The sequence below is a fragment of the Puma concolor genome, chromosome B1 (assembly GCF_028749965.1).
Source record: "Puma concolor isolate L17-30 chromosome B1, mPumCon1.1.hap2, whole genome shotgun sequence".
Taxonomy (NCBI): Eukaryota; Metazoa; Chordata; class Mammalia; order Carnivora; family Felidae; genus Puma; species Puma concolor.
Genome location: NC_141670.1, coordinates 205,522,563 through 205,541,886, shown reverse-complemented (window position 1 = coordinate 205,541,886; position 19,324 = coordinate 205,522,563). Strand labels below are relative to the sequence as shown.

General features: G+C 63.6%; 2 protein-coding genes across 4 annotated transcripts in view; both read left to right on the top strand.

Moving 5' to 3' along the window:
* The window catches only part of HTT (huntingtin), a 147,275-nt gene extending 145,442 nt beyond the window's left edge, over positions 1 to 1,833 (top strand). For all 3 annotated transcript variants that reach the window (XM_086705562.1, XM_025921615.2, XM_086705563.1), the window contains 2 exons: positions 24 to 184; positions 1,060 to 1,833. In XM_086705562.1, the coding sequence (XP_086561688.1) occupies positions 24 to 184; positions 1,060 to 1,273 (375 nt within the window). In that variant the 3' untranslated portion in view covers positions 1,274 to 1,833. The remainder of the gene's footprint in view (positions 1 to 23; positions 185 to 1,059) is intronic.
* A 3,397-nt stretch (positions 1,834 to 5,230) lies between these two features.
* MSANTD1 (Myb/SANT DNA binding domain containing 1) lies at positions 5,231 to 18,890 on the top strand. Its single transcript, XM_086705565.1, has 6 exons — positions 5,231 to 6,053; positions 6,949 to 7,034; positions 8,325 to 8,719; positions 10,388 to 10,652; positions 14,256 to 14,531; positions 17,550 to 18,890. Exons 3-6 carry the CDS (start codon positions 8,674 to 8,676, stop codon positions 17,788 to 17,790), a joined length of 828 nt encoding a protein of 275 aa, XP_086561691.1. The 5' UTR covers positions 5,231 to 6,053; positions 6,949 to 7,034; positions 8,325 to 8,673; the 3' UTR covers positions 17,791 to 18,890.
* Positions 18,891 to 19,324: the final 434 nt, after the last annotated feature.

The window sequence follows — 19,324 nt, the reverse complement described above, 5'->3', positions numbered from 1 at the left end:
CTCTGGGCCTCTCGTCCTCTCAGGTTTTCCAGACCCTGCACAGCAGTGGGCAGTCGTCCATGGTCCGGGACTGGGTCATGCTGTCCCTCTCCAACTTCACCCAGAGGAGCCCGGTGGCCATGGCTGTGTGGAGCCTCTCCTGCTTCTTCGTCAGTGCTTCCACTAGCCCCTGGGTCTCCGCCGTGTATCCTTCCGGGGCCGGGCCGGGGCCCGTTTACCAGTCCTGTGGTCTCTTCTGTCTGTGTCTGGGTTGATGCTTCCCGTTAAAGTTTTTGGAACCTAACCTTTGCCAGAAACTCAGATGTCGAAATGACATATATCTTAAGCCTGAGGGGGGTGCAGCCCTGACAAGGAAACGTTTGCCACGCTGACCAGGACTGCCTGGAGGGGTGGGAGGGTGGCACCAGCTCCCTGTGGCCCTCCCTCCCTCCCTCCCGCCCCGTCCCCAGTCGAGGGCCCCGTGCAGCTGGGGTGGTGGCCGATGCTGCTTCTCATTATTCCTTGTCATCGTGCCCCATGTCATCCTCTCGGGTAAAAGGCCTCAGTGAAGATCTGGTTCCCACCCCCAAAAACGCTGGCTGCCAAAAGGGGATGTTCTCCCTCAGCAGCCTTCCCCCAAGACAGACCAGAGCCTCTGAGCAGACGGCTGTCCTGCTGCTGGCGGCCGGCCTCGCTCAGTGTTGCCGGGAGGGCCCCGGGCCGGGAGGGCATGGCTCTGCTCTCGCCGAGCGGGAGCGGAGCCCGTGGGAGCGGCCGCGGCCGGCGCCGAGCAGGGAGCTGGGCCAGGTAAGTGCTGTGGACTGGAGCACCCTCTCCCTGGAGCTCCCCCAGCCGGAGCAGGGCAGCGTCCTTTAGCCTTGCCCGCGTAGCCGGTGGGAGCTGAGGCGGGAGGCGGCTCCAGCCGTGCCACCCGGGTCTGCCGGCCGCTGCTCCGGTGGCTCTCGGGACTCCTGGGCCCCGACCTGTGCCGGGCGAGGACAGCCTGGTGAGGACGGGGAGGCGCACCTGGGAGACCGCTCTTCCCTCACTCGAGCCTTGCTCCCTTAACTCCCCTGCCAGCCTTCCCCACGTCATCAGCAGGATGGGCAAGCTGGAGCGAGTGGACGTTAACCTCTTCTGCCTGGTGGCCACAGACTTTTACAGACACCAGATAGAGGAGGAGCTGGACCGCCGGGCCTTCCAGTCCGTGTTCGAGGTGGTCGCGGCTCCGGGAAACCCATACCATCGACTGTTGACTTGTTTGCGGAACGTCCACAAAGTCGCCTCGTGCTGAGTGCCCACGTGGGGCAGCAGCAGAGCCCGGGGGCCTGCCCGCGCCGGCGTGGCTCCACACACGGGCCCCCCTCGAGCGGCCCCGTGGCCGGGCAGGCGGTGTCCGTCTCTGCCCTGTGGCGGAAGGGCCCCCTGGCGGCAGGGCTGCGTGCCGGGAACACGTGCGGCAGCGTGGGGCCGCGCCCGAGTCCTCGCGGGGAGCGGGAGCAGCTGTGCGTCACTAACCCTCTGTGCTGCACTCGTGTCACATGCCAGCCGCCCAGGTGTCCCCTCCTCCCGCTGCCCGGCCTGCTCGCGGTTGCTCTTGCGTCTGGGACGAATGTCCTCGGTCCTGCAGGTTGGCTGTCGGCCTCTCTGCTGTCCCATAGGCAGAAGGTGGCGCCATCAGGCTTTCGAGAGCGCTCTCCGCGGCTCAGCCGGGGTCGGGCCTCACCGAGCACTGGTGTGTGCGCGGGGGGCGGGGGCTGGGAGCGCGACCCCCGGCGCCGTGCTTCCCTTTCTCTGTCTTCTTCTCAGGATTGAAAATGCAATTATATCAGTAAAGAGATTAATTTTACGGTAGCTTTTCACGCCCGCGTAGAGTATGTGCATCGCAAGTCTGTGCTGCATGTGACAGCCCTCGCCGAGCCGCCCCAGCCGGTCCTTGCCCTCCCCTGTAACAGCCGGTGGGCTCCGCGGCGTGCTCCGTCCGTCCTTCCTTACGCCGTTCACGCCTGATAAGAGCATAGAGACGTTTGCTGATCCGACGTCTGCATCGTAATTCACACAGCCACACACTGGGGACCGGAAAGCGCCCACTCCTGTCCCGTGCCTGCCCGTGGCGCCCTCGTCCTTAGGACGGCTCCAGAGCCCCCCCACTCAGCAGCGAAGGACAGCCGTGCCGGCACCCAGCTGACAAGGCCAGCCTGCCCGGGTGCGGGCAGCCTGTCTCCAGCCCTCGTGCCCTCCAGCTCCCGTCCCCAAGCCGAGTATGGCTGCCCAGGGCTGTCTGGCCGCTGCCGGGATCTGCTTCCCACGTGGCCCCTCTTGTGTTGTTAGGGGCCCAGGCGTGTGATGGAGCTACATTTGTCTGCACGCCTTGGTCATGAGCAAAGCTTGGCTTCTTGGCAACCATTAGGGAAAGGCCCCAGCAGCTCCTTGGCCCCTTTTCCAGCTCAGCACATCTGCTAGGCCTCCTTCCAGCCCGGGAGGGTGTAGACCTATGCCCCTGGAGCCGTGGTGGGGCTCATTCGGGGGAAGGGGCAGGAAGGAGACAGGGTAGGGCAGCGACTGGCCAGCCCATGGCCCCTCAGGCCCAGGTCACTGGACCAGCTCTGTTTCCAGCCCCAAGGCAGCCAAGTCGTTCGACGCAAACGAGGCCTGGACATTTGGGTCGACCTTGGCTTAGGAGCTCGCGTGCCTACAAGTGGGGCTGTGCTTGCCGTCGGCCCCCAGAGGGAGGCCAGTCATGTGGTGAATGCCAGGCTGCTCAGTTTGGTCTTGAGTTTAAGTGCAGACAGCGTTTTGGGTATTTCACGTGGTAAGTGGAGATAATTTGGAAGCTATCTTCCAGAGTCTGCAGAGAAGAAAGAGAACGAGTCTCGGTATGTGGTTAGCGACCCTTGTGTCTGAGCGTAGGCCTGACGTCCCACTGCAGGCCACACAGCGAGCCGCAGGGCCTGGAGACCCCCGAGCTCCCCCCCACTGCCCCAGAGCTCTGTTTCTTTCCTGCCCTTTCCTGCAACAACAGTTTGGGGCCTGCTGGGGTGTGGGGTTTTCCCACCAGGCCCTGCAGAGGCCCCACCGCGCCAGGGCACGAGCGATAGAATTGGGTCACATGTTTGATGCGTAGCACCGTAAGGGCACTTTAACAGAAAGGAAGTCGGCGTTGTCCCTCGCTCCCTCGGGGCTCCCATTTCTCCTCCCGCCTTTTCCCATAAGTCGGCTGGAACGTGTGTGAGCGCAGGAAGGTGCTCAGAACCTGCTGTCTCCCACCCCCGTCGCCTCGGCGGCTTGGAGATGGGAGCACCCCGGCCTGATGCTGTTCCTGCTGAGGAGTTTACATCTGTAGGAAGTAACACTGTGAATGTAAAGTTCGGAACTCTTCCCCTTCGAGTCCATGCCACTGGGCTCGCCTGAAGTGTAACTGGCTTTGCCTTGATTGCCATGAAATAGTCGGTTCTTAACGGGGGCCCGGAGCCCGGCTCTGGCCACAGGTGCCACCCAAGAGACGGGCCTGTGTGCTCGGGAGATGGAGAGGAGTCAGTGAGTGAAGTCCTTTTGGCCACGGGTGAGTGTGTGTGTGTGTGCATATGTGCGAGTCTGTAATTCTGTGTATATTGCAATACACAGACGTGCAAGGCTACGAGATTGGCCGCGTAAGTTCTTTGTAGAAGTTCTGTTTCTTAGACGTGCCCTGTGGAGTTGGCTGCGTGACGGAGGTGTCTGGGAGCAGTGTCGTTGCTCGTTGAAATCCTGCTGAGGAAAGGGTCCACCTGGCCAGCTCTCTGCACAAGAAGTTAGGACTTTATCAGCTTACTAGAAGTCTATATAGCAAGCAGCAATCATATCATCAATCCAAATTTTGTTGAAAATACCAATTTGGCAGGTTTGTGGGGAGTGGGGCGGGGGGGGGCTGTTTTTGTTTTCCTGCTGATAATATCAGGATGGACTTGAACGAAACCAGGGCAGAATTGTTTGGCAACGCACTTAAGCGTGTCTTCTCCAGAAGCGTGCCTCCCTCCCCCAACGCCCCACTGAGGGCTGCAGGTGACCCCCGGCTGCCAGAGCCCGCGCCTCCTGCCCCATCACGTTTTTGTCAGCAAATGGATCCTTCACAGAGGATGAACGAGGCTGACCCCTTCAGACACCCGGAGGGCAGCGTCACGAGGCCTTGCCTCTTAAAGGACCCCCGCCGCACCCAGGCACCCCTCCGTTGCCGGCTGTCACTTCCAAGTCCCCAGGGCCGGGGGCGGCTTCTCCCGGGCAGCCGCGGTGAGCCCTGTTGCTGGTTCCATCGGAACGGACTCTGAACAGCGGTAACTGCTCTCGGCCATCGTGCAGGCGATGCTTCCTTCTGCGGTGGCTGCAGGGGGCTCTGTGGTTTGGGGGGAGTGGAATCCATTTCCTCTCAATGCCACGAGCGTCCTTCCTAGCATACATCCTCGCTTTGGTGTTTGTCCTTCCCTCTGTGGTGAGCCCTCGAAGCCATGGCTACCGACCAGGGGGACAGTGGGGCGGTTCTGTCTATGGGGCAATGGGCAGGGGCAGGGGAGCGGTGTGAGAGCCGCCCAGCCCCGCTGGCAAGCTCAGGAGGGCTCAGCTGGTGCTGCCGGCCCGGGCGCGGCCTCCGCGGGGAGTGGGCCACTCAGATGGCGGTGACCCGTGAAAGTGGCCTGGAGGGGTCAGGGGTCCCGTTCCCCCATGCACCTGTCACTTTTCATGGCGTCGAAGGAACCCCCTCCCCCCAAGCGCTTCTGGGAGCACCTGGCCCTGGACAGTCACTGCCGTTTCCTGGTGCAGACTGGGTGGCGGCCACTGGCGCTGGAGGACCATGGCCTCGTCGACCGCAGCAAGTGGCTTGGCTCTGGGTGAAGCGGGGCCGCCTGTCCGTGCACGCTGCCTCGTGCTCGCGGGTGTGAGCTCGAGACGCCCCACCACCTCCATCCCCGCCTGCTGGGAGCCAGCGAGGCTGTGAGGGGCACGTCCCGGAGCCCTGACCTGGACCTGACCGTCCGCTCCCAAGAGGAGAGGGAAGGACTGACAAGCGACGTGTGTTTAAGTTTTTTAAACTTCCGCGAACATTGTGTATCTGAATTAAAGGGAAATGACACCACGCACTGCTGTACGAGGCGTGCTTGCTTGTGGAGAGCCTCTCCGGGGAGGCGGGGTGGCCGCCACACTGGCCCGCGCCCGGAGGGGGGGGGGGCTGGGCACGTCCCAGGAGGTCCCCGCAGACGTGAGCTGCTGGGGTGAAGGGTTCCGGGGCCTTGGAGGGTGGTGAGGGCAGCCCAGGGCTGGAGTGCTCACAGGGGGCCGTGCCTCGGCCTCGGGGCTCCCCCACGCCCCGCGGGCTCCTGGGCTCCTGGCGCACCCGTTTGAGTGTGTGAGTTGTTCTGGCTTCAAGGACTCGCCGCCCCCCCAAAGGCTTGCCTAGTCAGCAGAATGGGGCACCGTCCTCCTTAGCCCTGGTTCAGCCCCTCCTTGGGAGCCGTGGCGAGTCGGTGTCTGGTAATGTTGGGGTGCAGCTGCTTTACCCGGCAGCCTGCACAGACAGCACCCCTAGTGCCATGGGTTCCCGTCCGTTGGGGGGAGTGGCCCGCCCGGTCCCTCAGCAGGGCGGCCTCGGAGCCCACGCCGTGGCCGGTGCCAGATAAGTGCGCTCGCACAGCTTGGCCCCTGCCCCTGGGCTGCAGCCCTGTGACCAGGCACATGGGCTTCCGGCTTCCGGGGCTGTGCAGCAGCTCTGTGCACGGGCCCTCGGGTGCCACAGGACCCCCTGTCCCTGCACAGGAGTGGGCCTTTGTCCTCACGTCAGGTGTTCTAGACATTTGATGGGGGTGACTTCATCTCCCCAAATTTGTCTCCTCTGTGATGCAATTCCAGGGCCTCTGATGGTACCTCGGAGCGACCAAGGCTGTGTCCCCCTTCCTGGTCCCAGCACGGACAGCCAGACCCTGCCTGGCGCGCCTGAGCACACGTGGTCTCCCTGTTACTTCCAGAAAGAAAAGGGCCCAGAGCCCCTGCTGCTCATGTCCCCCGCTCGCCCTCTGCCGCTACGGCAGAGGGACCCTCAGGAGAGGGTGAGACCCTGCTTTCCTTGAGAAGAAGCCCCTGAGGCCCTTCTAGGTGTGGGGTGGAGGGCTGTGCCTTGCCCCCCAGGCAGCTTGGCGGTAGTCGGAGCGCTGCCGGATGAAGCGTTCTGCCGGTGCCCATGGGCCCAGAGGTGGGCCTGCTTGGTGGTGTCGCCCAAGACTCTGGGCAGCCATGAGCATCTCCTGCGGTTCCCCCTGGTTTGGGAGCCTTACCGGCCCAGCCCCTCCACCTGGTTGGATGGCACTTCCCCACCGGCCTCCCAGGCAGGAAACCGAAGGCCACTCGTGGCCATGTGCCCTAGGGGCCCCGAGGTCCTCAGGCCTTCACCCCCCATGGGCCTGAGGGTCTCTTGGGGCATGGGCGGGGCTGTCGGGGTTGGGGTCTGCCCACCGAGGCGGAGGCCGAAAGTCACAGTCTGAGCTCCCCGCGGATGTAGGGAAAGGGGTGGTGGTGCCAGCACAGTGAGCTGGGCCCTACAGCACCCACAACCCCTGCAGCGCTGGGCCGCTTCCAGCCTCCTTCCACTGTGAGCCAGTCCAAGCTGGGATGATCGCCGCCCCCTTCCACGGGAATAGCCCTCCCTGTGACCCCGCCACACGCCATGTGCTTCCCCGCCTTCGCCCAGACTGGAGCATTTCCACTGCTAAACTTCCCCACCCACTGTGATAGGCTCTGCTCACTGGCGTCTGCCCCTGGAAGGTGCCAGAGACTCCTCGATGGGATCCCCGCTTCCCACCTGGGGCTCCGGGTCGTCTGGGTAGGGCCAGCACACCTAAGTATCTCAGACCGGCGTTGGTTTCCGGGGAGACAGGTCTACAGGGTGTGGCCGCACGGGTGTCCCCCGGCCTCCTGCCGGGGCTTAACCACCCCTTCTCCCTGCAGGTACTGCTGGATACCCAGCCCCCGGCCCTCTGCCTCCCCATCCCACAGAGATTGAGGGTCCCCGCAGGCCATGCAGCTGTGCCAAGGTATGGAGCCCCTCCCCAGCAAGAACAGACAGGGCCCTCCCACCTAGCTCGTGCTTGTCCTCGGAGGCCCGACCTCAGGGCTCCGCTTCCGGAAGCTCTGGGGGTTTCCCGTGCCCACTGACACCTGAGAAGACACTTGGAGTCCAGCCTTTCACCCTGACTCCCCTGGACGTGCTGGCTGGAGGGGAGGCGAGAGGTGTAGACACCTCCTCTGGGGCCACCAGTTTGCCAGGGCCCTGAGCACAGAGTGATGTCCACAGGCCGGCAGCTGCCCCCTGGAGGCAGGGGCCTCGGCTAGCCTGAGGGTCCCCAGCCCGGGGGCCCTGGGGCAGCAGCTCTTCCTGAGGAGTGTTTGCCATCACCAGCCAGCCTCTGCCCTCTCCAGAAGCTGCAAGGCCACGCACGTGGTAGGGAGCATTCTCCAGGCACACGGCGGTTTGCATTGGCTACGTCCTGTGTGCCCTGCTGAGGACCATAGGCACAGGAGGGGTGGCAGGTGTCCTTTACCTCTCCCTTGGGCCTCCCCCCACGTGCTGGGCCAGGGCCAGGGGCAGCCCCTGGAGCTGTGGTTGCAGAAAGGCCCTCCGGTGGGGCTGAGAGCTGGCACTAGGGCCCTGGGGTCAGGTCCTTTGCCTGAGGACTGCGGGCTTTCTGGGAGACCTTTCAGTCACTCATTCACGCTGCAAACATCCCGAGCACATCGTGCCAGGCACCCAGGCCCAGAGGAGTACAGCAGCCCTGAGCCTTCCTGGGGGGTGCTGCGTGGGCCCGGAGAGGAAGGGGCTCCTACGGGGAGCTGATGGGGTCCAGGTCTTGAACCAAGAACCCACTGAAGGGACAAGGGGGCCTTCCGAGTCCCCACACATGTCCCTGCTGCCCTTCCACCTGAGGGCCTGGGCGGAGACTCAGGGACACCTCCCCACCCCCACCTCTGCGCTCCAGGCTCAGCTGTCCCAGTCTGGGGTGGCTTGGAGTGACACTTTTCTCTCCGTGGTCAGGTCAGAGGAGGACCCTTTGTTAGCCATGGTGATTTTCAGCCTGAACTTCGTGAGTCCCTCCCCCCCCCCCCCCCCCCCGGTTTAGGCCACTGCCAGGGACCCCCACAAAGGCCAGGCAGGCTCACTGATGGCCCGTGGATGCCACGGCCTGGCTGGGCATCTGGGCCTAGCAGGCAGGCAGGCAGGACTGGGGCCTGTCCAGCAGGTGTGATGGGCTCTTACTGATAAACCATGTGAGTTTTGTCTTTTAATTTTGAATGTTGATGCCTTTAGTGATGCGTTCTCTCCGTAGGCCTCACGGCTCCCACGGCCCTGGTGTCCTGCCCTGGCTGACCCTCCTGCTGCTGACCTCTGCTGGCCAGCCCCAGGGGGCACTGCAGCCCATCCCCAGCCTGGCTCTCAAGCCCTCCTTTCTGACCACCCCCCCAGGGACAGTCACGCTGTCTGTCACTGCCCCGTCCCCTGTGCTCTGGCCTCGCCAACCTTGCTGCCACTGTGGGGCTGCTTCTTGCGGGCAGCGCCCCCTGCCTTCCTGGGGATCCAGGCCGGTTCCCCTCGTCTGGGTCCAGAGTTCACCGTTGTCCTGCGGTACCTTCCCAGCCCTGCTGGCGACCCGCGGCCCTGGCCCTTGAGACCTTGAGATGGACGAGCCTCCGTCAAGCCCTGGAAAAGACCCGCTGAGAGAGGGTGAGGGTCCCCCAGCCAAGGACCCCAGCCATGCCAGCAGCCATCTTGTCCAGGGTCTGCGTTGGGGGCCTCCCAGGAGACCAGGAGACCCCAGAAATGGTGGGCAGTTTGCATTGGCTACGTCCTGTGTGCCCGGCCAAGGACCATAGGCACAGGAGGGGTGACAGGTGTCCTTTACTGGGACCCTGCCAGCCAGTGCTCCTTCCAGAGGCAGCACAGCACGGGGTCAGATTCGGCTTCAACCACCGGCTTTCAAAGCCTGGCCCAGCCCTTTGCCCACAGGGTGACCTCGCCTCTCTACACCCTTGGCCTTTTTATTTGTAAAATGGGAGTAATAGTGCCAGCTTCTTTTACAACAGTTCCTTGAGGATCAAAGTAGAAAATACTTGTATTTAGTCTTTAAAACAGTGCCTGGCTTTCCGTGAATACTCAAATTCTTATTCTCTCACTTTTGCCAGTGTTCTTAACCCAGGGTCACACAGGTCCAATTGAGGGGAAAAAGGGAAGAAGGACCAAAGTGGGGTAGGAAGACTTCAGACAGGAGGTGATGTCAGAATAGGGCTTTAAAGAATGAATAGGAGTTTGCCAGTAAGTCCAAAGGCAAAGTCTAGGGGATCTATTGGGAAGAGAGAGGGGCTACTTAAGGCTGGTCCCTTCATTTGTTCATTTCTTTACTCAGCGAGCCTTTAGCAAACCCTTTCCTGTGGGGTTCCGGGGATACAAAGAGCACCCCACTAGCCAGGTAGAAACGGGTCTAGGGACAGACGGTGCTGAGCAAGGTGGTTAGGGCTGTGGTGGGGCTGCCCAGGGTGGGAGGGACACACACACTGCCCGCCTGTGCCCATTGCCCTCTGGCCCCAAGAACTGCCCCGGCTTCTCTGCCCAGCCCACGTCACCCAGGCTGGCAACCAGTCCCACCACAAAGAGGGGAGACAGGTGGTCAGACGGGGCAGAGCCCCACTGCTGCCCAGCCTGTACTGATGCGTTTACATTTCTCCCCGTAAAATGTGAGCACGTTGGCCAGGGGGACGCTGTGTGTGGAGCACGTCACAGGGAGGCGAGTGTTGGCGGGTCCTCGAGGGCACCTGCTGCTCGAGCTGTGTCCCCCTCTGCGTGCACCTCTGCGCTCTCCCCCCTTCACCGCCCACCCCCCTCTCAGTGGCGCTGGGCCCTCCTTCCGTCCCACCCTGACTCCCTGTCTCCGGCTCTCCCTGGCGCCTGGCGCCTCGGCCCGTGTGCGTGGGGCGGGGCTGAGGCGGGGGCCGAGGCCTGGAGCCCACGCCTGGGGAGTGCGGTCAGCCCCGTCAGCCCGCTGCACACGGGGCTCCCGGCAGCAGTGTCTGCTGGCTGGGCTGGGGCGGGAGGCACGGCCGGCGCCTGGGCCACCGGTTTTGGGTCTGGCCCGCTCGCTGCAATATTGATGGCCCGTCAGGGCAGCCCTGATTCCTGCGCTCTCAGTTAAAAGGTTTCTGTTGTTGTAGCTTATGCAGTTGCTCTGTTGCTATGGAAACGTGACATCAAAATGACGTTTCCCGTTTAAAAGCTTTTAACTAAATTCCTGCCTGTCAGATGTAGGCCCCATTTTGAGCACGGAGCTGCCTTCCAGGAGTGGGGCTCCCGCCCTGTGCGCAGGCCCCAGGCCCCGCCTGAGCTCTTTTAACCCCGCAGGTGCCTCCAGCATGGCGGCGGCCGAGGTGCCCGGCTACCTCGTGTCCCCGCAGACGGAGAAGCACCGGCGAGCCCGCAACTGGACGGATGCCGAGATGCGCGGCCTCATGCTCGTCTGGGAGGAGTTCTTCGACGAGCTGAAGCAGACCAAGCGCAACGCCAAGGTGTACGAGAAGATGGCCAGCAAGCTGCTGGAGATGACGGGGGAGCGCCGGCTGGGCGAGGAGATCAAGATCAAGATCACCAACATGACCTTCCAGTACAGGTGGGCCCCACGTGCCGCACGCCTGTGCGCCCCCCGTGCTCCCTGCCCGGCGCTGGCCGCTGGGGGCCGCGGGGAGCCCCTCGGAGCTGAGTCGGGAAGGCCTCGTGTGGGCAGAGCCCAGCCAGCGAGATGGGGCCTGCACAGACCATGTGTGCAGCCTCCCGTCAGAGGTGGGAAACCGAGGCCCAGCGAGGGCAGGGCTGGCACAATTCGCAACATACCCCAGGCCCCTGCCTTGGGTGCCACGTGCAGGCGGCTCCCGCTTGGCCCACACGCACCCTCCCGCCGGGAGGGAGAATGCAGGCCGGCTGCCCAGGCGTGGCTCTGCTAAGTAGGGTGCCTGCCGTACAGACAGGGAAACCAAGGCCGGAGGTGAGAAGGAGGCTCAGCTCCCAGGCCTGCAAGTCCTGCCTGGTGCTGACACTCGGTCATTTCCAGCAGCCGGCGGCTGGCCGCGGTCAGGGAGCAGGGTGCGTAGTAGGGCCGATGTTGGAGCCCTGGAGCTCCCAGCAGGGCCTCACTTGTGGGAGGGCCCTCATTTGTGGAAAGAAGCAGCGGGGACCCAGGCCTGGCCCTACCGCACTGTAGCCACCCTACCCTGGCAGCCAGAAGGGAGTTGCTGAGTCAGGGCCACAGACAGGGTTCCTGGGCAGGGGAGGAGCTCTGGCATCCAGGGTGGGAGCACGTCAGTCACTGCGTGCAGATGGCCATGGGCAGGGCAGAGGTCACAGCCATGCAGAGGGCCTTCTTGGGTGAGGCCAAGGTCACAGGTGTGGAGTGGGTCATGGTCAAGGTGAGGGTCGTGGGCAGTCTAGGGTCTCCAGGATGAAGGTCAACCTGGAACTGGGAGCCATGGGTGGAGAGTAGCAGTGAGGGGGGTGGGCGGCAGGCATATTGGGCGGGGGTGGGCCTGTCAGTGACCCTGGAAGGGGCGCTGTCCCAGGAAGACTTGGAGTGCACCGAGCTGCTCCCAGCCTCGGCCTCCTCCTGGCACTCCTCGTGGCTGCTATGAGCAGGGGAGCAGAGGTGCAGGCCATGCTGGGTGCAGACGGGGCCTGGGTTTGCCTTGGGCACCTCGAGAGGATCCTCGCTCCCAACAGTCGGCAAGGAGCCAACCCCTGCCCTCCTGGCCTGCAGCTCCCAGCCTGTCTGGAGCCTGGGACGTGCAGAGGCCCCGCAGGGCCCCCGACAACTTCTCGTGGCCCTTGGAGGAGGGGGTCCAGAGCCTGGGTCTGTCTGAAGGTGCATTTCTGCCCACAGCCCCAGCTCCCAGGCAGGCCCAGGGGCCAGAAATGAGGCAGCCGCTAAGGGTCTGAAGGCATCCGTCACAACATAAACGATGATAAATTCCAGCCACCAGCTCGTGGCGTGAGAGGGCTGAGTTGTCTGTAGACGTGTGTGTGTGTGTGTGTGTGTGTGTGTGTGTGTGTGTGTGTGTGTGTCTGTCTGTCCCTGCCTCCTCCGTTCACACAGTGCGTCCCTCCGTGCCTGTGAGGGGGCTGCAGAGGTGCAGCCGGCTGTTTGACCAGCTTCCCATCTGACTCAATAATCCATGGGCTCTGATTGGTGTCTGGCCGACTCATTCATTATTTATCCTGAAAGCCTTCTTCAGAGTCCCAGGGGAGGCATTCCTTTCCATTCCTGGGCGGGGGGGGGGGGGGGGGGGGGGCAGGGAGGCAGGCCATGAGAGATGAGACAGCAGAGCAGGACCCCGGGCCCTCCAGCGGGGCCCCACTGCAGACCCTGCCGTCTGTTCCTGAGGGCGAGGGCTGCACATGTGACACTTCAGTTTCCTGTTCCCTGAGGGGGAAACTGAGGCCTAGAGCAGAGAGGGGACTTGCCCAAGGCCACACACCCTTAATAGGCTGATGCTTTGATTGGTTGACTAGTTCTTTATCTGTCTCCTCTTACCCCTACCCAAAGAGCCTCCCCTACCAAAGTCTTTTCTTATTTTTTCACTGTAGCTCTTTGCATATTAAGGTTGTCAGGCTAAGGAAGCCCGAGGGGGCGCCTGGGTTCCATGGAGCACAGTCTCTTGGAATACCATCCAGGGGCCTCCTGTGCGGGGCGGGGGCAGGCCTTCCCTCATTTCTCCAAGGAGCAGCCTGGCTTGAGTGGTCAGAACAAGCATAGGGGGGCTTCCAGATGGGCTAGAGGCTGGGTGTGGGCCCAAGCACAGTTCTCCACTTCCTGCACCTGGAGTCTGTGCAGGCCTCCAGGGTGATGGACGGTAGTCCTGGGGTTGGGAGACGGAGCAGCCATGCCTCCCTCGGTGGCCTGTCCCTGGCTTTCTACCGAGGACATTCTGTATGCTGCTCCCAAGGCCACCTCCTGTAGCTGGCCTCTGCTCGCTGCCCTGAGCCACAGACCCCCTGGCCGTGTCCTACTGTGCCCATTTGCTGCGGGCAGCTCGTTCAGAGAGTCAGCTCTATTTCAAAGACCAGTGTGACCAGGGGCTACACCCTGGCAGGAACCCTATGTCAGGAGACAGGAACCATCTGGCTACAGGGGTCCCTGTAGCTTGAGGGCCTCCCTACTTGGGAGGAGCATGCGGTAGGAATGTGGGGGCCACAGACTAAGGCTGGGTCTGATGGGGCAGACAGGAACACTTCCCCCCCACCCCCCACCCCCAAGTTATGGACTCCTTCCTGGCCTGGCCAAGGCTGCCCAGCTCTCCTGCAGCTGTGCCTCCCCATCCCTGACCTCCCAGAATTCAGCCAAGGCCTGGGGACCTGCAAGGCCTATCTGCAGGGAAGGATAGGACGCATGGCTGGGCAGGGCTGCAGCCCATGGTAGGCAGAGCTGTGCTGTGCACACCTTTGGGCCTGGAGTCTAAGTAGGGTTGGGGGGTGTCAGGCCCAGCCCTCCTGCCCCCTGATATCTTCAGCCACGAATGTTATCTAGTCGGCTTGCTGTTTGCCAGGAGCTGGGCATTTCCTTATTAAATCCTCCCTACAGCTTGTGAGGAGTTTACTTTGCTCATCCCCATTTTACTGATGGGAAAATGGAGGCTCAGAGAGGTTAATGGACCTGCCCAAGGTCACACTGCAAAGTGGTGGAGATGAGACGCAGCTCAGGTCTATTGGACGCTGCAGACTGTGCTCTCCGGTTCCCACTTGTGAGGCGTTCTCTTTAGGAACACACGCATCTCATGCCATGATGTTTTACATTGATATTATATGACACTGTGTTCCTATGTTTGCATACTTTATTATCTATCGCAGGCTAACTACTTCAGAACAGCATTTGTTCACTGTAGGGAGCTTAGAAACTACAGAAGCGCAGGGAGAGGAACGGTACCAAACAGCCCAAGGCCCCAGCACTCACACATGGCCTTACTTACACATGGGGCGCCTGCTTCTTGTTAGCACCCACGGCAGGGCAGTCCCCCGGCCTGCCTTCTCTCCAAAGTCTAATGTCTCCTTGGCTCCGGAGCCTGGCCAGTCTTTCTGGGGAGGCTGTCTGGCCACGAGTGGCTCCCCCTCATGCCCCGTGGCCCCCGGGGCCCCAGCGCCCCCCGAGCACCCCTCTGCCGGGGGCCGGGCAGGACGGGCCGGGAGCAGCTCCGTTTCTCACCCTTGGCTCTTGTGTCTCTCGTTTCAGGAAATTAAAATGCATGACAGATAGCGAGTCCGTCCCGCCCGACTGGCCCTATTACCTAGCCATTGATAGGATTCTGGCCAAGGTCCCCGAGTCCTGTGATGGCAAACTGCCGGACAGCCAGCAGCCGGGGCCCTCCACGTCCCAGACCGAGGCGTCCCTGTCGCCGTCTGCTAAATCCACCCCTCTGTACTTACCGTATAACCAGTGCTCCTACGAAGGCCGCTTCCAGGATGATCGCTCCGACACCTCCTCCAGCTTACTGTCCCTTAAGTTCAGGTAGTGTGTGTCTTCCTTCCCCGCCCCCACCACCAGCAGGGGCCAGGGAAGGGGCCGGGTGCCGTGAGGGCCGGCTGATCTTCCGCCACAGAGGACTAGGTGGTATGCAAGTGCCTCCCGGGCCAGAGAGGCTTCGGACCAGGCTGGCCTTAGACAGGGAGGCCTCAAGCAGGGAGGGCTCAGATGGGGAGGACTCAGGCAGAGAGGCTGGCCTCAGACAGGGAGGCTGACCTCAGATGGGGAGGCTGGCCTCAGACGGGGAGGCTGGCCTCAGACAGGGAGGCCTCAGACGGGGAGGCTGGCCTCAGACGGGGAGGCTGACCTCAGACGGGGAGGCTGGCCTCAGACGGGGAGGCCTCAGATGGGGAGGCTGGCCTCAGACGGGGAGGCTGACCTCAGACGGGGAGGCTGGCCTCAGACGGGGAGGCCTCAGATGGGGAGGCTGGCCTCAGACGGGGAGGCTGACCTCAGACGGGGAGGCTGGCCTCAGACGGGGAGGCCTCAGGCAGGGAGGCTGGCCTCAGACAGGGAGGCCTCAGACAGGGAGGCTGGCCTCAGACAGGGAGGCCTCAGACAGGGAGGCTGACCTAAGATGGGGATGCTGGCCTCAGACGGGGAGGACTCAGGCAAGGAGGCCGGCCTCAGACGGTGAGGCTGGCCTCAGACAGGGAGGCCTCAGGCAGGGAGGCTGGCCTCAGACAGGGAGGCCTCAGACAGGGAGGCTGACCTAAGATGGGGATGCTGGCCTCAGACGGGGAGGACTCAGGCAAGGAGGCTGGCCTCAGACGGGGAGGCTGGCCTCAGACGGGGAGGTCTCAGGCAGGGAGGCTGGCCTCAGACAGGGAGGCTGGCCTCAGGCAGGGAGGCTGGCCTCAGACAGGGAGGCCTCAGACAGGGAGGCCTCAGACAGGGAGGCTGACCTAAGATGGGGATGCTGGCCTCAGACGGGGAGGACTCAGGCAAGGAGGCTGGCCTCAGACGGGGAGGCTGGCCTCAGACGGGGAGGCCTCAGGCAGGGAGGCTGGCCTCAGACAGGGAGGCCTCAGATGGGGAGGCTGGCCTCAGACGGGGAGGCCTCAGGCAGGGAGGCTGGCCTCAGACGGGGAGGCTGACCTCTGACGAGGAAGCTGGCCTCAGACGGGGAGGCTGACCGAAGATGGGGAGGCTGGCCTCAGATGGGGAGGACTCAGGCAAGGAGGCTGGCCTTAGACGGGGAGGCTGACTTCAGACGGGGAGGCCTCAGGCAGGGAGGCTGGCCTCAGATGGGGAGGCTGACCTCAGACAAGGAAGCTGGCCTCAGACGGGGAGGCTGACCTCAGACGGGGAGGCCTCAGACGGGGAGGCTGGCCTCAGACGGGAGGCTGACCTCAGACGGGGAGGCTGGCCTCAGACGGGGAGGCTGGCCCCAGACGGGGAGGCTGACCTCAGATGGGGAGGACTCAGATGGGGAGGACTCCAGCAGGGAGGCTGACTTCAGACGGGGAAGCCTCAGACCAGAGAGGCTTCAGACCAGGCCAGCCTCAGATGGGGAGGCCTTAGACGGGGAGGCCTCAGACCGGGCTGGCCTCAGACAGGAGACCTCGCACAGGGAAGTGTCAGACAGGGAGGCAGTTGGTACTGAAGTACAGGCCGTCCTGTCCATAGTCTGGGTTCATCTGGCTCCATCAATTTCTAGCTGTGTGGAAAGTCCTTGACCTCTCTGGGCCTCAGTCTCCCTTTGTAAAATGGGGATAAATCAGTACTTTCTCCAAGGATGGCTGTGAGTGTCAGAAGAGAGAACAGATTCAGGTGTGAGGCCTGGCACATGGAGGGAGACCAGGTGCCCTCCAGTTTCTGGCTTCTGGGCTTTCCCTCACCCCCAAGCAGACCCTGCCCTGGGGTCTCCTCCCTATCCTCACCAGGCTGGCTGGTCTTCTCAGAACCAGGGAGGGGTATTGGGCTGAGCCTCCAGAATGTGCTCAGAAGCTGGTTCAGCGGGCATGCCTGTCCTCCCCTCTGCAGTCCATCACAGACTTCCTGCTAGGCCAGCACTGGCCACGTGAGCCTGCCCTCGAGATGCCCACAGGAGGCTGGGGGACCAGAGGAGGGGACATTTGGGGTGGGCTCTCGAGAGGGGATAGGAGTTCGCCCGTTGAGGAAGAAAACAGGAGGAGTGTAGGTTTGAGTTATGGCCCTGCCTCTCCCCTCAGCCCTGGCCTCGGCCTTCAGGTCTGCCTGTCAGGGGTGATGGGAGGAGGCAGCTCTTCAGTTGGTCCAGGGCCCCTTCCCTGGAGGGAACTTCTCAGCAAAGACCCCAGACAAAAATGCCTTTGTGGATAGCCAGATGGAATCAGCTGGGAAACCTGAGATTTTTGGCCCATGTTTCCCCGGAATGACCCCAGTTCCCAGATTCCCTACTGCCCCAGACACTGCCCCTAATTTCTAACTAGGGCTGGGACGTGGGGACCGCTTCCTCGCCCCTCAGGTCTGCTGGGGCATCGCTCTGCTGAGGAGCATGGGGCCCCGGCTAGGGGACCAGCAAGGCCTTAGGGACAGGTGGGGTTGGGCCAGTTCAGCCAGGGACGCTTCCTCCCCCACGGCGGAGGGCGCAGGGCACGGGGCCGTGGTCACCTTCACCTTTCACCTCCCTGTGCACCGGAGGCTCCAGTGCCAGGCTTCCCGGGAGAAGCCACCCTGCCCGCACCCCCTCCCTCCCTGCCTTCCTCGTCTCTCGCCCCTCCCCCCGCACCTCCGCCCCGTGTGGCCTCTACCCCTGAGCCCCATACCAGGCCCGTGCCCCCCACCCACCCAGGCTGGGACTCGGGTCACTGGCTGTGCCCGCGGCCCCTTGCTGTCCCGGCCCCTCCTCGCGAGCTGCACGGGGCGGCCCCAGGCGGGCGCGCGGCGCAGCCCCACAGGGGGGCCGGCCAGTCCGCGAGGCGGTGGCGGGGTGGGGGGGGGGGGGGAGGAGGGGGGCGGGGCCCCCCTGGTGCCCGGAGCGCGCGGCCCGCCGTCCACATGCTGGCGCTGTCCCTCCAGGTCGGACGCGCGGCCCGGGAAGAAGCGCAAGGTGCAGAACTGCCACCTGCGGAAGAAGAAGCTGCGGCTGCTGGAGGCCATGCTGGAGGAGCAGCGCCGGCTGAGCCGCGCCGTGGAGGACGCGTGCCAGGAGGTGCGCCGCGTGCTGGACCGCCAGAACCTGCTGCAGGTGCAGGGCCTGCAGCTGCAGGAGCGCATGATGAGCCTGCTGGAGAAGATGATCGCCAAGTCCGGCGTCTAGGCCGCCCGGCCCGCGGGGAGCGCCCCGGGGCTGCCCCTGGCCCGGGCGGACGCGGGCCGGCGCCTCTGGGGTCACCCCGGGCCGGCCCCCTGGTGAGAACCTCCCGGAGGCTGTCCTCCCGTACGGTCACTGTCGGTGGCCCTTGAAGCGGCTTCGGGTATTACACGCGGGGTCTCGTTCCTGCCGGAAGTCATTTCCACAGCTCGCAGGGAGCACGCCAGGCCGGTCGACTGCAAAACAGAAGCAAACGGAAGCGGCTTAGTGGCGGCTTTGTGCCCGGGACGGAAACTCTCGAAGGGGCCACGGCTGTCCTCACGCTCTCGGGGTCTGCTGCCCACCTAGGATGAGCTCCGACGGTGGAGCCGACCCCAGACGGCCACCGCATCCCTCTCCCTCGGGGCGTCAGACCTCCCCGTGAGGACGCCGGCGAAGCGATGACGGCTGTCCGCGTGCACCACGCCGCCCGGTTTTGCAGCCCCAGGGATGTCGTGCTGACGGGGCAGAGCCCGGGCCTCGGGCACTTGCACTCCAGCCGGGGAGGCAAACGAGTGAAGACGGGAAGGACGGGATAGCGGGTTGTGGTCAGCGCTGGCCGGGAAGGGCTGGCCCCGAGCGTGAGGAGCGGTGGCGCCCCAACCGCCAGCGGGAGCAACCAGATTCCAGGAGCCCCGGACAGCGCGACTGGGCCGCAGAGGCACGGGGAGCTTTCGCGTGCCGTGCTGGCTGTGGTGCTCTGGGTCCGGACCCACCATGCAGGGACGAGCTCGTGGTGGCAGGGTCCAGAGCTGCAACGTAGAGCTCACCTCCCCTGCCTCTGCCCTTTCACCAGCAGGAAAGCCTGTCCAGACGCTTCTCTGCTGAATTGCTCCTAAGTCTTGTTGGCTCCTTGGGCTTTTGGTCCCTGGCTGCACAGGGTGCTGGGCACAGGACCGTCTGGTTCACCCCTGGGACCAGCCTGTCGCTGCCCACACAACAGGGCTCTGAGGAGACATGGCAGGTGGGTTAGGGCAAGTGCCGTGGTTTCCCCTACGGTCTAGAAAAGCTCCTTCTGGCTGCTCCTGGGCAGACGGGTGGGGGTGGGGGCCGAAAGCAGAGGTCCTGCCAGGAGGACCGTGCCAATTGGTCCGTACCAATTCGCATGGCGTCTGCGTTCCCACCAAGGCCGGTTCGGCTACCGCCATGACGTCGCTGGACCCACGTGGGAGAGATCCGCACAGAACAGGCCCCGGCACCCCACGGCAGAGGAGAGCCTGGGGGGTCTCGTGCTGAAGCCCTGAGTGGGGGGCATGCCCACAGGAACCCACCAGTCTCTGAGACGAGATCCTGCCGCGAGAACTCAGCTGTTTCACAAACACCGAGGACAGAACCCCGTCAGAGCGGCCGTGCCAGAGGGGCGCCCGAGGTGGCCACAAAGTTAGGCGGGAGGTCCCTCCCCTTATATGCCTTTGCTTTGCTGGCACCGTGGTTGTGGCGTGCTAGTGTGTGGGTAACTGCGGGGCAGCAGGTGCAGTTCTGCATTTGTGTTTAGAGATAA

Excerpts from the sequence above, each read along its gene's own strand:
- MSANTD1 (XM_086705565.1), top strand. The coding sequence starts at position 8,674 with ATGGACGAGCCTCCGTCAAGCCCTGGAAAAGACCCGCTGAGAGAGG. Across the intron at positions 10,653-14,255 it reads AACATGACCTTCCAGTACAG|GAAATTAAAATGCATGACAG; the intron begins GTGGGCCCCACG and ends CTCTCGTTTCAG. Across the intron at positions 14,532-17,549 it reads TTACTGTCCCTTAAGTTCAG|GTCGGACGCGCGGCCCGGGA; the intron begins GTAGTGTGTGTC and ends CTGTCCCTCCAG.